This window comes from Hylobates moloch, unplaced genomic scaffold (assembly GCF_009828535.3).
Source record: "Hylobates moloch isolate HMO894 unplaced genomic scaffold, HMol_V3 SCAFFOLD_8, whole genome shotgun sequence".
Taxonomy (NCBI): domain Eukaryota; kingdom Metazoa; phylum Chordata; class Mammalia; order Primates; family Hylobatidae; genus Hylobates; species Hylobates moloch.
The window spans coordinates 81,538,644-81,557,139 of record NW_026652283.1 but is presented as its reverse complement, the minus strand read 5'-3'; the positions used below and the strand labels follow the sequence as shown (position 1 = coordinate 81,557,139).

The window sequence follows — 18,496 nt, the reverse complement described above, 5'->3', positions numbered from 1 at the left end:
TCACAGTTTATGTTTTCATGATGTATCTTTATCTCTCCAAGTAGAAAAGTGTTTAATTAGTGCCCAGATAATAAAAAAAAGTCTATTTTATATTTACTAATTGTCAACCTTCATCTTTTTCTTTTTAAGTACCGGAAACTTCCGGAAGCTTCTGAAGCAAGTCTAAGAAAAGCATGGATCTTAGAAACATAAAGACTTGGATTCAAATTCTAACCCTGGCACTTCACCAGCTATGTGACCTTGACAGCCTCCATTTTCTCACCTGAAAAATGGAGATAATCTTTAATAGTGTTATTTTATGTGTGTGTGTATGATCTATTTACCTATTTCTAGATAACCAGGCAAATAAAATCAACTCAATAGGTGGTAGGTGCTATTATTATTATTATTATTTTTTTGAGATGGAGTCTCATTCTGTCTCCCAGGCTGGAGTGCAGTGGTGCGATCTTGGCTCACTGCAACCTCTGCCTCCTAGGTTCAAGCAATTCCCCTGAGCCTCCTGAGTAGCTGGGATTACAGGCATGCACCGCCATATCCAGTTAATTTTTGTATTTTTAGTAGAGATGGGGTTTCACCATGTTGGCCAGGCTGGTCTCGAACTCCTGACCTCAGGTGATCCATCCACCTCTGCCTCCCAAAGTGTTGGGATTACAGGTGTGAGCCACCGCCCCTGGCCAGTGCTATTATTATTAACACCTAGATTAGTTAGAGGTACTATTATTTTTACTAACACCACTAATAATATCTTTTTTTTTTTTTTTGGGCGGGGGGCGGGGCGGAGGATGGAGTCTCACTCACTCTATCGCCCAGGCTGGAGGGCAGTGTTGTGATCTTGGCTTACTGCAACCTCTGCCTCTTGGGTTCAAGAGAGCGATTCTCCTGCCTCAGTCTCCTGAGTAGATGGAATTACAGGCATGCGCCACCATGCATGGCTACTTTTTGTATTTTTAGTAGAGACGGGGTTTCACCATGTTGGCCCTTGGGGGTTCACCAAGACCAGAGTTCAAGGCCTGGTCTTGAACTCCTGGCCTCAAGTGATCCGCCTACCTCAGCCTCCCAAAGTGCAGGGACTACAGGTGTGAGCCATTGTGCCCGGCCAACACCACTTGTAATATCTTTACTGTCCAAACAATGGAAACCATGGGTGACACCATTTGACCACAAGACTAATGAGAACAAGATATGTGAGAATTGGTAGCAATTTGGGGGTAGGGCAGTTAACATGAATGATTCAAACTGAGGAACAAAGATGAACACCAGTGATGGACTAACAAAACACATGAAAGACACATTATGCTGTTCGACAGAAAAACTCGATTTGCAAGACATAAACTCTCCCTAGGATAAGCTAGAAACAGTGACTTCAAGAAAAATATTGAGTGGATTAATTTTTCTTCTACAAAACTAAAAAATAAGAATAGGACAACTCTGAAAAAGAATAATAGGGCAAGGGGTTGGGCTAGTCCTATTAGATATTAAAATATATTAGGAAGCCTGGTGGAAAGATCAATGGATCAGGAAAGAAAGTCCAGAAATAGACCAAATACATGCAGAAATTTAGGGCATGACAAAGGTGGCAGTTCAGTGGGAGATCGATTATAAACACGATGGTGGGATGACCAAGTAACCCTGCCTCACAACCTTTTTTTTTTTTTGAGACGGAGTCTTGCTCTGTCGCCCAGGCTGGAGTGCAGTGGCGCAATCTCGGCTCACCGCAAGCTCCGCCTCCCGGGTTCACGCCATTCTCCTGCCTCAGCCTCTCCAAGTAGCTGGGACTACAGGCGCCCGCCACCACGCCCAGCTAATTTTTTTTTTTTTTGTATTTTTAGTAGAGACGTGGTTTCACCGTGGTCTCGATCTCCTGACCTCGTGATCCGCCCGCCTTGGCCTCCCAAAGTGCTGGGATTACAAACGTGAGCCACCGCACCCGGCCGCCTCACAACCTTATAAACAAAACATACCAAAAAAAAAAAAAACCCCCACAAACAAATAAGCAAATTCTAGATTGGCCAACAATTTAAAATGTAAAAACATTAATAGAGGAGAAAAGAAAATATTTTCATAATTTCAGAGCATGGATTGGCTTTTATAAACTTGATAATACATGAAGAAGTCATTAAAAAAAATAAATAAAACACAGCCGGGCACAGTAGCTCATGCCTATAATCCCAGCACTTTGGGAGGCTGAGTCAAGTAGATCACCTAAGGTCAGGAGTTCAAGACCAGCCTGGCCAACACAGTGAAACCCAGCTCTACTAAAAATACAAAAAATTAGCTGAGCATGGTGGCAGGCACCTATAATCCCAGCTACTAGGGAGGCTGAGGTAGGAGAATCGCTTGAACCTGGGAGGTGGAGGTTGCAGTGAGCCAAGATCGTGCCATTGCACTCTAGCCTGGGCAACAAGAGTGAAACTCCGTCTCAAAAAACAAAAAAACAAACAAAAAACACCACACACACAAAGTCTATGCCATGAAATAATTTTTCACCGATTAGATCAGTACACATAACCAAAAAAAAAAAAAAAAAAAAATCACACTAGTAGAGAAAGGCAGGGAAACAGGTATTTGTCTATGTTGAGGGTGGGAGTAGAGATGTACCTTTCTCTACAAGGGACATCTCTGCAGGCCTACAGAGAGCAATATGGTAATACCCATCAAAATTATGAATACATATTCTTCAAACCAGAGATTCTTACTCTGGAGCCCCTTTGTATTACACAGACGCACACGCATGAGGATGACATCCTATAAATACAAAGATAGTTTATGTACCATATTTCTAATAAAAAAAGTTGAGAAACACCTAAATGTGCATCAGTAAAGAAGTACTGGCCAGGCGCGGTGGCTCCACACCTGTAATTCCAACACTTTGGGGAGGGTGAGGCAGGCAGATCACCTGAGGTTGGGAGTTCGAGATCAGCCTGACCAACATGGAGAAACCCTGTCTCTATTAAAAATACAAAATTAGCTGAGCATGGTGGCGCATGCCTGTAATCCCAGCTACTCGGGAGGCTGAGGCAGGAGAACCACTTGAACCCAGGAGGCAGAGGTTGCGGTGAACCGAGATCACACCATTGCACTCCTTCCTAGGCAATGAGAGCGAAACTCTGTCTCAAAAAAAAAAAAAGAAAGAAAAGTACTATAATACATTAGTATATACCTATATAATGTATACAGCTATCAAAAAAGAATGAGTCATATCTAGGGACACGTACCAGGAAAAAAGATTAAAAAAAAAAAAAAAAAAACGAGGCCTCTTTCTTTATACTGATTCTTTTTTTTTTGAGATGGAGTTTCCCTCTTGTTGCTCAGGCTGGAGTGCAATGGCACGATCATGGCTCATTGCAACCTCCGCCTCCCAGATTCAAGTGATTCTCCTGCCTCATCCTCCCGAGTAGCTGGGATTACAGGCATGCGCCACCACACCCAGCTAATTTTGTATTTTTAGTAGAGATGGCGTTTCTCCACATTGGTCAGGCTGGTCTCTAACTCCTGACCTCAGCTGATCTGCCTGCCTTGGCCTCCAAAAGTGCTGGGATTATAGGTGTGAGCCACTGCACCTGGCTCCTTTATACTAAGTCTTAAAAGGTCTCTTTAAAAATTAAGTTTAAAAAGAATAGCACACATCAGTATGTATGTATATGTCTCATTTATATGAAATCAGGAAATATACATGTTATTGCTTATTATACATAAATTGTCTGGAAGGATATATAAGATATTGTGAACACTGGTTGCCTCTGGAGAGGGAAAGCTGGAAGGTGGTTAATGGAGGGAGGCCAACTTACGTTTTACTGTATACTCCTTTGTACCATGTGAATGTATGAACCTATTCAACAATTAGTTTAAAAAATTTTTTTAACTATTAAAAAAGTATACATTGTCCTTAGGGAAAAGGTGTGGTAGAATTTACAGAAGAAACAATAAATTTTGTCCCAAACCCATTATCCTTCCCATACCCACTCTGTAAGGCCACTGCTAACACAGTCTTTGAGCCTGACCTGACCCAGGCAGGGCCCCAAAAGTTCTGCAGTACTGGTCTTGCTTCCTCAAGAACAACAAATCCTCTTTCTGCATTTCTTTGGAAATACTGAGCAAAAGGAGATGGCTGGGATTTCACAGAAATTACATGTTAACTTTTGGATCACTGCTGAGACTAAAGAATGGGTCTAGAAACCAAAACGAAAGAACTGGATAGAACACTGGAAATCTCAATGAATGCTGGAAAGCCCTCTACATACTATTTCATTTTCTGCCTTGGTAATAGGGTAGCTAATAGAAGATAAAAACAGAGAAGATGAGAATGTCTTATGCAAATAACAACATTTAGCATTCTTTACTCACACAGCAGTATTCCTTAGTGGGTACATACTCATGCATAGAACAAGCTTTACCCAAAAGAACAAGTCCATATCATGCAGAACACAATCCCATGATGAAACCTCTCTAAAAGCCTGACTGGCTACTAAAACCAATTGGTGTTTTTTTTAAATTCTGGAGTTAGTAGCTACATCATGCAAGCTGGAAAACAGTGATTAAGAAATAGTGTCACTTGTAGGCTGTGAAAAAATCTCAAAGACAAGGTAACATTATTTGAAAGCTAGATTCAGGGAAGCCACGATTAAATGTATACTTTTTTGGGGAACTGGGGGTGGGGGGAAACGGGGCTACCATTTCTAAATCTTAAAGGAATCATCTTCTTAATCTCATTCCAATTACTTGACTGAGTAGAGCCAAAAAAGAGTAACATTATGAGGAACACAACATGGGCAAGTTTTATGGACTATGTTTGATGGACACAGACTATGCCCAAAACTCAAACCCACATGCAACTGTGGGGCAATGGATATAAGCAACAAACTGGTCAAAAAATGTATGTGTATCATTGAGAGATCATTTCCCATTACTGGAAACACAAATAAATCGGTGCCTACCAATGCCGGTTTGAGGCCACCATTTCCTCATAAGGAGGTGGACTGATTTCATTTAACCTAAAAGCAATTTGGATATTTAGTCCCACCAGCACAAGCTACATATAAATTGAAAAAAATCTCATGCACATAGCTAGACATGAAATATTTTCTTTCCCCTTGTGAATCCTTATACCAAGTAATGATTAAAATTTAGCTGTGAACTTGATACATAGGAGGCACAATTTTAAAAAAATTAAGAAATGGATGATGATAGGTCTTTTGTTAGACAATTCATTGAAAATTCAACTTCCCCTAAAATTCAACGTTCAGTGCTGGGTAAAAAAGGCATGCAACCAAGTTACCAGCCTCCTCAAGCAGGACACAAGGAACACATTGGCTGCAGAAAACACACAGTAGCAGTTACAGGTTTCATGCCAACAAACCAATGATTAACAAGGATGATTAGAGTCTGGATGGAGCCAAGGCACAAGCTCTTTGCCTTTCTGATGCTGACTCAAAAGCCACAAGCACACACATTTCCCCATGGCAGGTTCATACCAGCGGACTTCTGTTGCTTATATCTCTCTTGTTCCTGGATTGTAGACTTTGGCAAAAGTGGAGTAAGTCCTCGGGACTTGGTGGGTCTCATGTAGCCTTTCATTGGTTCTGCCATTCTGCTTTTATCTTCCTTTTTCCCTTCTCCTGGTGTCTTTGATTCAGATTTTTCTGTCATTTTCTGAGGTGTCTCCAAAATCTTATCTTTGGGTTCTGGGAGTCGAACACCCTTGGAAGCAGTCATTATTACTAACTTATCCGCCACCTCTGAAGGAGGAGCTTCGACTTTGCTATATAAGAAATCTGACTGGATTTCTGGTGTTGGCAAGGAAACACTTTCCAATTCCGTGATTTTACAAGCCAGACTAATTTCTTTCAATTTATCATTCTCACTTTTTGGAGACAAAAGAGTCAGATCTACCTTCTTATTCAAACTATCTGAACCTTTGGAATTTCTATCTTGAGCATTTTGGTCCTCACAAAAACTGAGCTTTTGTGCTTTGTCTCCCAGTAAGTCAGGAATCTGAACTGGAACAGACCCTTCTTTAGTCTCTTTCTCTTCGTTCACGGGATGTGCTGGGAAATTACCTCTATCTGCATATCCTTCTAGGGCTCTGGCCTCTCCTGGTAGGCTCTGGTCTTCTACTGGCACTCCAGGAAGGAGGTGACCTTTTGCTAGCTCTGTGACTTTCTCTACTGAATGCTTAGACGCACCATTGTGCACTGACTCAGATTCTCCTATCACATGCCCTTCATCGATCCCTGCTTCATTTTTCATGGAGTCAGCAAGCTCAGCTTTATTCTTAAGAGAGTGATCTCCATGACTGTTAACTGTTTCTATGGCTGCTGTAATAGGTAGAGCAACTCCTCCTGTGCTTGCGGAGGGCACAACAGCAGAGGGAGCGTTGGGTCTTTCTTGACCTGGGACTCCATCTTTGGTGTAATTATCTACCATTAATGATTTGGAAATCTGGGCTGGGGCTATCTCTTGCCCATTTTTTGCCAAGGTATCTGGAAAGGAATCACCTTCCTTTACTACTTGAGGAGTAGGAGTGGGCAGTTTTTCACAGGCTGCTGATTCCAGAACCTCTAGAGGAGATGATTTATTTATCAGCTCTGATGGTGTTCTGGGACAGGTAAATGTAATATTTCTATTTTCGTCCATATAGGCCATTCCTTCAATTCCCTGGTCCCCTGTGGTTTCCAAGGGAACATGTATTTTTGTTGCATCTATCTTATTCTCCAGAATGTGCTTCTCAGGAGAACTATTTTTAACCTTTTTACTTTTGCCATCATTACTCCTTTTACTTGGTTTGTCAGCCACTGCAGTGTATCTATTGGCGGCATCTGTCTTATTCTCCTCAGACACTAATGAAGGAACAAATACTGCCCCCTGGATTTGCTCTTGGCAGCTCACATCTGTCACCTTGGCAGGTGGTTCAGTAACAGTAGAAGCCTTGACTGTGCTTATTTTGTTTTCCCCAAGAGTCCCAAGCTCAACAAAATTAACCTGAAAATTTCCACCCTTCCTGTCAACTACTTCCACTGTGGGTGTATCTGGTGTATGTGAGAACGAAGAATCATGCATTTTGGGGAAAGTAAATCCTATTTCCTTGCTTTTATGGGGAATACTACCAGCATCTCCATCCTTCCCTTCAAAAGGTGGGTTGAGGATTTCTTCCTTCCTTTCCATTCTAGCAGGCTGTCTGGAATAATTATTTTTAAACTTTTTGCTTTTGCCTTCATTGCCTCTCTTTTTAGGCTTTTCAGAAATCCAGGGAGCTGCCTCATGATCCTTCCATGGACACCTTCCTTCCTTGCTCTGGTTACTGACACCCATATCTTTGACTACATCTCCTGTTTCTGTGCTAACACCAGAAGTCTGAGTCATGCCTGATCCACTTTCCAAAGGAATCAATGCCTGCATGGTGCCTGCCACCTTAGGCTGAATCATCTCTTTAGGCTCCCCCATCACCACTACCTCCATGAGATCAGCATTAGTGCCTGGTTGCTTTGAAGAATTCAGCCCCAGCTCCTCACTCTTATCCTGAGTAGTCATTCCTTCAGTTTTAGAGACTGGCTCACTCGGTATGAGAACAGCCCTTCCGTCCTTCTGGCTGTCCAGAAGAAATGGCAGCTCAGATTTTGCTTTTACCTTCCCAGAATCTGTTCTCATTTTCCCAGAACTTCCCCTTCCCTTCCTGCTTTTGCCGTCACCTGCCATTCTCTTAAATGGTTCATTCTCTACCCCAGGGACCTGTACCAACGCTTGGCCCTGCAGCTGCTCAGAAGTAAAGATGCTGATCTCTTGTCTTTGGTTGGGAAAAGCTTCCTCTTTTAGTTCTTTATCCTCTTCAGCTCCTTCAGGAAACTCCTTCAGTTTGACATTCTGCAGTTTAGTCATTTTACTTTCATTATTCCCTTCTTTTAGATTACATTCTAATGGATTACTTGCTATCAAAGTGGGTATCAAATTTGGTATTTCTTTTGCTGCTGTGGGTTTTGAAACTACACCCATAACCTCTTGGTCCAAGAAAGGAGAGCAACCCTCTTTGAGTCTGATATCCAAAGGAGTTTCTACATTGCATGCAGAAACTTCTGCTAGGGGTCCTTTCAGATTGAGAGGGCCTACTGACTGGCTTTTATCTACAGGAGTCTTCAGGTGGGGTGCAGGCTGTGGTTTGTATTCATGTTGCTTCAGCAATTTCTTGTCTTGGCTTTGTGGTACTGACTTGTTACCTTTGCTGTCTTCCTCTACTCTCAGCTTAGACTGAGAACTTATTGCAGTTTTGGGGGTTTCTTCTGAAGGATATGAAGGAATTCTGAGACTCTCTGAGACAAAGTTCTCAGCTACCAGTCTGGCTGCACTGGAGTTAACTACACATTCCCTTTTCAAGTTTTCTTCAGATACAAGTCCATATTCTGTACTCATAGTGGTAGGCTGGCTGGGGAGAACACCTGATTTTTGTGTGTCAGCTGCAAAGGGATGACCTTTAGGCTTATCTGCATTGTCATCATCCCAAGGTCCTCCAGCCCGGGGTTGAGAATATCTCTTTTGCTTTGGTTTTTTCTTCTTTTTCTTCATCATTATTGGTGTGCTTTCTATATCCCAGGCCTCCCTGCCAAGATCCCTCTGGGGTTCAAGTGAGTCAACATGAATACTTTTTCTTTGGTTCCCAGGCCCACCACAGGAGGATGAACCAGAGACCCAACCTGACTCAGACAAAGAGCAGTGGCCCAGCCTGTGATCAAGAGTCTTCCATGGAGGAGAGCCTCCCAGCAGCTCAGGAGGGACCCTGGCAGGCTTGGGCCGGGCTGACCTGCGGTCACTGGGTCTGCAATCTTGTTTGGCTTGTGTGGGAGGGCTACGGCAATACATGAAGTTGGCTAAAATTCCAAACAAAAAACTCCTTGTTATTGTTTCTTAAAAACAAAAACAAAACAACAAAAAAAAAACCCAGACCATATAATGACTAATTTAAGGAGGCTATTTTCACTAATACATATACTACTTATTGTAATTTGCTCAGGAAAACAGTTTTTTCTAAAACATTTCTCACTTTTAACTGGCGCTAGCAAAAATATTTAACAGATCATCATCTCAGGTAAAAATTGTTTTCAAACATTTACAAAATATTTGAAATTTCAGAAGTAGCAGGATTGAACTTTTAAAAATGAAATATTTCACATCTTTTAACCTCTAAAAATAAGCACTTACTGCCTGTAAATCTCATCTGACTTATATTGGTCATTATCAGTGCTTGCCTCTTTTTGGTGAAATTTATTAATTGCTTCAGTTAAATATACATGATTTTGGACAAAATTTATAATTCTAAGACTTGGTCACCAATATTAAACTAATACTTGTCAAACAAACCAGATAGATTCTGGGAACTAGATCAGAAGGCCAGACTTAAGTCACTTCATGCACACAAAATACACTGAATCCACATTTTGGTCAGAGGAAAATTCTCATAATTCCAGAACCAGAGCATCCTACTTTGAAAGACAAATATGTTAAATTTCAACATTGTGCTCCTAAATGTACTTCCCAAAAGACAGAGAAATATATATAATGTTAAGTAGGATAATTAATTTTAACAATTAAGATGAGTACCTTTGGAAGAGTTTTAGCAGGTGACCTGGTCTACCCTTCCTCCAAGTTAATATAATATGGATCCAAGACCCTGGCAAGAGTCTCATTAAGAGCAGGTATATGCCAGCTCCTGTCAAGTCTGACCCAATAAACTGATTTCCAGGAATATTATAATATGTAAATAGTGCATTTCATTCTTGTCCTTACCCCTCCAATATCCTCTAAATCCTAGCCTTTATTTAATATCTCAGTTTAATTATTGCATCGCTCAAAAAATTGCTAGGCTATAGTACCCCCCAGTATTTATAACATTTAATTCAGCAATTAATCAGCAGCTATTCAGTGCCATCTTTTATACTATTTTATTCAATTATTATGTAAATCTTGGATTTCAGAGTTCATGCCTGATAACTTACCTCTTCATTCAGGTTACAATATAATAATTCAGGGGCAAGGACTGGGACTTAAATATCTATGTGCCTTAATATGGTGTATTTTGTATATCATAAGCACTTGATAAATCTTTACTGATTTGTTGAGTCAGTAAAACAACATTTTTTTAAAAAATCACACATTTATTTAAGCTCTAGTCTTGTGCTAGGTAGTGTGCAAAGCATTAGAGATTCTAAGTGAAGTAAGTCATGGCCCCTTATGTCCCATATGTCAGGATGTCCACATTCCAATCATAGTCACAGAAAAGTAAACAGAAAATCAAGTTGATAATCATATACATATGCTTCTGGGTTATAAAAAACAGGTAATCTTAAAATTCACTGAATAATCAAACTTTAAATTGGAAAGTATCTTAGAGCAGTACCTCTCAAAGTTTAATGAAAATTAGAATTATCTGGGGATCTAATTAAAATGCAGATGATAATTACAAAGGCCTAAGGTAGAGCCCAAGATTCTGCATTTCTACCAGCCTCTCAGGCAATGCAGATGCTGTTGGGCCATGGAACACTGTAACTAGTAAGGCTTTAGAGAACATTTGACCAATTAATTTATATTATAGCTGAGTAAACTGAGATATAGGCAAGTTACATAACTTGCCTAAGACCACACAGGATAGAATAGTGAATAGCTGAACCAGATCAAAATTTGGGGGTACTTTCTTCACTATGAAAACAGTGGAGAAGGCCAGGCACGGTTGCTCACGCCTGTAATCTCAACACTTTGGGAGGCTGAGTGGGCGGATCACCAGAGGTCAGGAGTTCGAGACCAGCCTGGCCAACATGGTGAAACCCCGTCTCTATTAAAAATTAGCCGGGCATGGTGGCAGGCGCCTGTAATCCCAGCTACTCAGGAGGCTGAGGCAGGAGAATCGCTTGAACCCAGTAGGTGGAGGATGCAGTGACCCAAGATCACACCATTGCACGCCAGCCTGGGCGCAGAGTGAGACTCCATCTCAAAAACAACAACAACAACAACAACAACAACAAAAAAAAAAACAGTGGAGAAAAAAAAAATTTAGGTATCCTGATTTGCTGTAGTAGTAATTTTTAAAGATACAACAAGCTGACATTCTGTCTAAACCAGATAAAATCTGTCTAAGAGAATTGACTTCACAAACTATACTGCTGATTACCACCATACAACAGGGAACTAGAGACAATGTCTACCATCACTACTCCATCGCCCCTAATTTGTTTCAAAGAGTTCATTTTGTTTTCCTAACTTACCTGAGGTCTCTGAAGAAAGCTCAGAAGGTTGACTGTTGCATGGTTTCTTTTCCTCTAGTTTTTCTAAAACAGAATCCTCATTGGCCGGCAAGCTGCACTTTTCCCCCATTCCTGTGATGGTTTCTAAAGGTAATAACAAAAGCCACACACGTTTCAGAGAAGCATGATTTCAGCCATTTTCCACCTGCCAGAAATTGGATATGGGATTAGTTTCTGAGGAGTTCTACAAAGGGCAGCAAAGGAGTGAAGTGGTAGTTGGAAGCTGAAGTTGGGAGTGTATGTCTAGTTAAGTTACTTTTTTTTTTTAGGACACCGCCACCACAACCTTCACCTCCAGGTTCAGTGATCTTCTGCCTCACCTCCGGCAGTGGATTACAGGCATGCCACCATGCCTTGGAGACGGGGTTTCTCCATGTTGGTTAGGCTGGTCTTGAACTCTTGACCTCAGGTGATCCGCCCACCTCGGCCGCCCAAAGTGCTGGGATTACAGGTGTGAGCCACCATGCCCAGCCGATGTTTCATTTTTTAAGATGGGAAAAATAACAAACTGTTGTTAAATTGGTGGGAATGATCCAATGGAAAAGGATTTAAATTGGTGTGAGGGGCAAAAAAAGGGAAGAATACGTGGGGCAATATATCGAGTAGCAAAGAGGAGATGGAATTTAAGGCAAAATGAGGAGAGGTTGGTCTTAATTAGGAGCAGGAATAGTTTACTTATAAAAACAGGGGAGTTTTCATAAGCAGAGTCCATGGATACAGACACAAGTAGTTGGGTAGATAATGCAACAGAAGTTGGTGGATGTTCTATTTTATTGCTTGACTTATCTGGAAGAAAAACATGACAATCAGCAGAGAATGAACATAGAAAAGGTGTTGGAGTTGGGAGGAGGGTAAAGGTGGGAAAGAGTTGTCTAGGAGAGCAGGAGTATGAATAAACTTGCAAAGTACAGCGTGACTGTCTGTACTTTACCTGGCATGATGTTTGTCCTTAGTCTTCTCGAGACTACACCCTGGTAGAGAGAAATACTGAGAATAAGCATAAGCACGTACCTGGTGAAATCATGAAAGTAGGTGCAGCTGACTGCCCCACATCCTGCAGAGATTCTAAATGGGAATCCTCACTTATTCCTTTTTGTGTTTGTGCAATTTCCATGTCTTTAATTGGAACTGGTGTTGTCTCTGTTTCTGAGAGTGGTGGAACATCTTTGGCTGGAGTCACATTGTTGGCAGGGGTCAGAACCCCATCCTTAGCCAGGGGTGCTTCTGTTTTGAGGGCTGGGACCTGATCCTCAGTCAGGGCCACCTCCATTTCTGGAGGCAGACATACGTTCTTGATGAGAACTACTTCTGTTTCTGGAGGTGGAGTCACATCCTTGCCCAGAGCCATTTCTGTTTCTGGTGGTGGAGACATGTCTTTCAACGAGCCCACTTCTTTTACTGTGGACAGAGCCACATCCTTGCCCAGGGCCATTTCTGTTTCTGGGAGTTGAGCCATATCCTTGACTGGGGCCACCTCTGCTTCTAAAGGCAATGCTTTATCCTTGGTCAAGATCACGTTGGTTTCTGGGGGCAGTGTCATGTCCCTGGCCAGGGCTACCTCTGTTTCTGAGGACAAAGCCACCTTCTCAGCAGAGGATATTTCTGTGGATGATATAATGTCGTTAGCCTGTGCCACCTCTATTTCTGAGAGTAATACCAAATCCTTGGCTGGGACTATCTCGTTTTCTTTGGGTGGTCCCATGTCCTTGGAAGGGGCCAAGTCCATTTTTATAGGAGAAGCCTTCTCTGTTTCTTTAAACAGTGTCACATCCTTGGCAGGCGCTACCTCTGTTTCTGTGGGCAGTAGCACATTCTTGGCTGAAGACACATCTGTTCCTGTAGGCCATCTGACATCCTTAACCAGGGCCACTTCTTTTTCTATGGGTAGTTCCATGTCCTTGACTAGGGCCATATCTGATTCCATGGATGGCTGCATGTCCTTGGCCAGTGTCACATCTAATTTGGTGGGTGATTCCGTATCTTTAGCCATTGCCACCTCTGTTTTTGTAGCTAGTGCCATGTCCTTGGTGAGGGCCACCTCTGTTTCTTTAGATGGTGCCATGTCAGTAGTCTTCAGTCCCATCATTATTTCCAATGCTTGTGCTGGTGGCCTCTCTTCTGATGCCGTTTCTGTCTCCTTGGCTAGCTCTAAGGGAACTAAATTGGAAATTTAGGACACATCATTGTCTACTAATACCTTTGCATTAAAAATGCTTACTTTCTTCAGGCATAAGAGTATTTGGCTTTTGTGACCATAAGACTGTACACATAACTAAGAAGTTAATGTTAGGCCGGGCACAGTGGCTCACGCCTGTAATCCCAGAACTTTGGGAGGCCGAGGTGGATGGATCATCTGAGCTCAGGAGTTCGAGACCAGTCACAAACATGGTGAAACCCTGTCTCTACTCCTTCCCTTCCTCCCTTCCTTCCTTCCTCCCTCCCTCCCTCCCTCCTTCCTTCCTTCCTTCTCCCTCCCTTCCTTCCCTTTTCTTTCTTTTCTTCCCTCTGTAGCCCAGGCTGGAGTATAGTCGGCTCGCTGCAGACTCCCTGCCTCCGGCTCCCGTGATTCTCCTGCCCCGGCCTGCGGGCTGCCTGGGATTGCGGACGCGCGCCACCACCCCTCCCTGGTTTTTCTCCTTTGGCTGGAGGCGCGGTTTCGCCATGTTGGCCAGGCTCTCGGCCTCCCGAGGTACTGGGACTGCAGACAGAGTCTCGCTCACTCGGTGCTCGGTGTTGCCCGGGCTGGCTCGCTGCAGCCTCCGCCTCCCAGCCGCCTGCCTTGGCCTCCCAGGATGCTGGGATTGCAGCCTCTGCCCGGCCACCGCCCCATCAGGGAGGTGGGGAGCATCTCTGCCTGGCCGCCCATCCTCTGGGATGTGAGGAGCGCCTCTGCCCAGCCACCCCGTCTGGGAAGAAGTGAAGAGCGCCTCTGCCCGGCCACCCCGTCTGGGAAGAAGTGAGGAGCGCCTCTGCCCGGCCGCCCCGTCTGGGAAGAAGTGAGGAGCGCCTCTGCCCGGCCGCCCATCGTCTGGGAAGTGAGGAGCGCCTCTGCCCGGCGGCCCATCGTCTGGGATGTGAGGAGCGCCTCTGCCCGGCCGCCCCGTCCGGGAAGTGAGGAGCGCCTCTGCCCGGCCGCCCCATCTGGGATGTGGGGAGCGTCTCTGCCCGGCCGCCCCGTCTGGGAGGTCTACCACGGAGGCCAGACGCAATGTGGGGGCTGGACGTGGTGGCTCACGCCTGTAGTCCCAGCACTCTAGGAGGCTGAAGCAGGTTGATCACTTGAGGCTAGGAGTTCGAGACCAGCCTGGCCAACATGGCGAAACATATGAAAAATACAACAGACAAACCAACCCAGCGACAACAAAACAGGTCTACCCTGGAGTCATACTCTAATTTTTTCTATTTTCCTCCCTTTCTGATCCTTTATCCCACTTTCTTTTTCTTCCTCTTCCTTCTCCTTCTTCTTTGTCAAATAGAGGATTGAGTTATTATCATTGATCCCTACAAAGTCCCTCTCTCATTTATTTTCTTTAATTCCCACCCCCCATTTCTATTCCCCGTCTTCCCATGTGCAACCTTCCTAATGTGTTTGATATGCATCTTTTTGTTTGTATGTATTTTTAGAAAATGTTTATTGTTTTGTGTGCAAAAAAAATTAATTAAAAAAAAAAAGAAAGAAACCCTGTCTCTACAAAAAATACAGAAATTAGCCACATGGTGGCAGGCACCTGTAATCCCAACTACTTGGGAGGCTGAGGCAGGAGAATTGCTAGACCTCAGGAGGCGGAGTTTGCAATGAGCCGAGATCGCGGCATTGCACTCCAGCCTGCGGGACACAGCAAGAGTCCGTCTCAAAAAAAAAAAAAAAAAGAAGCTAATGTCAAGTAACATATTCTGCCTACTCTTTGACAGTCTCAACACTTGGAAGAATAAGATGTAAAATACTGGGAGGACAAGTAGTGGAGGAGAAAAGGCAAAGAAGAGAGAAAACACAGGCTTCAAAAAATAACACGGGCACAGAATTAGTATTAGAAAGATAATCTGTGGGACAGCAGGTCAGTCATGCTTCCTATCAAGAAAAACCCCAGAGTTCTAAATCTGTACTGAATTTTTTTTTTGTTTTTTTTGAGACAGGGTCTCACTCTGTTGCCCAAGCTGGAGTGCAGTAGCATGATCTTGGCTCCCGGGTTCAAGTGATTCTCCTGTCTCAGCCTCCCTAGTAGCTGAGATTATAGGTACACGCCACCATGCTGAGCTTATTTATTTATTTATTTAGCTCTTTCACCCAGGCTGGAGTGCAGTGGCGCAATCTCGGCTGACTGCAACCTCCACCTTCTGGTTTCAAGTGATTCTCCTGCCTCAGCCTCCCTAGTAGCTGGGATTACAGGCACCTGCCACCACGCCTGGCTAATTTTTTGTATTTTTAGTAGAGACAGGGTTTCACCATGTTGGCCACCCTGGTCTCGAACTCCTGACCTCAGGTGATCTGCCCGCCTTGGCCTCCCAAAGTGTTGGGATTACAGGTGTGAGCCACCGTGCCCAGACCAATTTTTGTATTTTTTGTAGAAATGGGGTTTCACCATGTTGGCCAGGCTGGTCTGGAACTCCTGACCTCAAGTGATCTGCCTGCCTCAGTTTCCCAAAGTGCTGGGATTGTAAGTGTGAGCCACCACACCAGGCCGTAAATCTGTACTGAATTTTAAAAAAATTCTGATACCTAATACAATGAAAAATGTGATGACAAAAATATATATATGTTAAAAAATAAAAAAAGTATTTATTTGCCCATTAACCCTAAGTGTTATAGTTCAACAATTTAATTCCTCCAGTGGTGATATCACTAATATAAGCAAAACATTTGTGATAGTTCTGAAATTTTTATACCTGCTGTAAGCTGCTAAAAAATACACCTGATGATTTATATTGATTACCAATACTGCAACCATTAACTGATAAAGGGAGTCTCTAATAGTTTACCTGCCGTTGGCTGAGGAGGTTCTGCAACAGCCTCTGGGGAAACAAAGGACTCTGAGTGTGGAGAGTTTAAGGCTTCCACAGACCACCCCTGAGGTACAACAGCTGTGTTGCAGGGAGACATACCTAATATTGAAACACAAACAAATACATTTTGAAACTTAGTAAACATTGGAAACAAAAGGTATTTGATATTTAAAATCAGCTGCATATATTGCCAGGAAGACACAGACTAATAAAAAACTATGCAAAAAAAGTTTTTTTTCTTTTTTTGAGACGGAGTCTCGCACTGTCACCTGGGCTGGAGTGCAATGGCACGATCTCGGCTCACTGCAACCTCCGCTTCCCGGGTTCACGCCATTCTTCTGCCTCAGCCTTTCAAGTAGCTGGGACTACAAGCACACACCACCACACCTGGCTAATTTTTTTGTATTTTTAATAGAGACGGGGTGTCACTATGTTGACCAGATTGGTCTCAAACTCCCGACCTCGTGATCCACCCACCTTGGCCTCCCAAAGTGCTGGGATTACAGGTGTGAGCCACCATGCCCGGCCGACAATGTAAACAAGTTTTAAAGGAAACACTGCTGACATTCTTCAGGTTTTAGCTAGTTGTTAGTAGGTGGTATAGTATATCCCATTAGTGCCATTAATCAACATTCATTGGCTACCTTCTACAGGGTAATATAAAGATTCAAAATAATAATGATTGAACTCTAGTTCCAACACCACAACCAACATAATACACTATAGTAAAAAATTGCGAGTCTTAATTTCTTCATCTGCAAAATGAGATTAACATCTCCCTTTCCAACATTAGAAGACAATTTTATTAGAATACTTTGTAACAGGTTTTTTTTGTTGTTGTTGTTATTGTTTTTGAGATGGAGTCTCACTCTGTTGCCCAGGCTGGAGTGCAGTGGCGTGATCTCAGCTCACTACAACCTCCACCTCCCAGGTTCAAGTGATTCTCCTGCCTCAGCCTCCCAAGTAGCTGGGAGTACAGGCATGTGCCACCATGCCTAGCTAATTTTCTTATTTTTATTATATTTATTTATTAATTTTTGAGATGGAGTCTCGCTCGTTGCCCAGGCTGGAGTGCAATGGCACGATCTCAGCTCACTGCAACCTCCGCCTCGCGAGTTCAAGTGATTCTTCTGACTCAGCCTCCCGAGTAGCTGGATTATAGGTGTCTGCCACCATGCCCAGTTAATTTTTGTATTTTTAGTAGAGACAGTGTATCACCATGTTGGCCAGGCTGGTCTCAAACTCCTGACCTCAGGTGATCTGCCCACCTCCGTCTCCCAAAGTGCTGGGATTACAGGCATGAGCCACCACACCCGGCCTAATTTTTCTATTTTTAGTAGAGACGGGGTTTCACCATGTTGGCCAGGCTGGTCTCAAACTCCTGACCTCAGGTGATCTGCCCGCCTCTGCCTCCCAAAGTGCTGGGATTACAGGCATGAGCCATTACACCCAGCCTAATTTTTGTATTTTTAGTAGAGATGGGATTTCACCATTTTGGCCAGGCTGGTCTTGAACTCCTGGCCTCAAGTGATCCATCCGCCTTGGCCTCCCAAAGTGCTGGGATTACAGGCGTGTGCCACTGCACCCAGATTTTTTTTTTTTTTTTTTCTTAGGTTCTCAACTCTGTTGTCCAGGCTGGGGTACAGTGGCATGATCATGGCTCAATGCAGCCTTGACCTTCTGGGCTCAAGCAATCCTTCCACCTCAACCTCCTGAGTAGCTGAGACTACAGGTACGTGCCACTATGCCTGGCTGAATTTTAAAATTTTTTGTAGGACAGGATCTCCCTATGTTGCCCAGATTGGTTTCAAATTCCTGGGCTCAAGCAATTCTGTCGCCTCAGCTTCCCAAAGTGCTAGGGTTACAGGCATGAGCCACTGTGTCCAGCTGTAAATGAAGAAGTAGACAAACGTGGCTGGGTGCAAAGGCTCATGCCTGTAATCCCAGCAATTTGGGAGGCTGAAGCGGGTGGATCACTTGAGCCCAGGAGTTCAAGACCAGCCTGGGCAACGTGGCAAAACCCCATCTCTACAAAAAATTAGCCAGGCATAGTGGTACACACCTGTAATCCCAGCTACTCAGGAGATTGAGGTGGGAGGATCACCTGACCAGGAGGCCAAGGCTGCAGTGGGCCGTGATCACATCACTGCATTCCAACCTGGGTGACAGAGTGAGACCCTGTCTCAAAAAAAAGGGGAGATCACAGCCTAACT

The 18,496-nt window shown here is 43.6% G+C and overlaps 1 protein-coding gene across 25 annotated transcripts in view; it reads right to left on the bottom strand.

Moving 5' to 3' along the window:
• Window positions 1-18,496, bottom strand: part of MAP4 (microtubule associated protein 4) — a 258,274-nt gene that overhangs the window by 59,755 nt on the left and 180,023 nt on the right. For 13 of the 25 annotated variants that reach the window (XM_032161716.2, XM_058443164.1, XM_058443165.1 and 10 more), the window contains exons 6-8: window positions 16,260-16,382; window positions 12,294-13,439; window positions 11,244-11,366 (exon numbers count right to left, since the gene is read on the bottom strand). In XM_032161716.2, the coding sequence (XP_032017607.1) occupies window positions 11,244-11,366; window positions 12,294-13,439; window positions 16,260-16,382 (1,392 nt within the window). Of the gene's footprint in view, window positions 1-5,471; window positions 8,856-11,243; window positions 11,367-12,293; window positions 13,440-16,259; window positions 16,383-18,496 lie in introns of all 25 variants that reach the window. The other 12 variants (XM_058443148.1, XM_058443152.1, XM_058443150.1 and 9 more) reach the window with 1 other exon arrangement.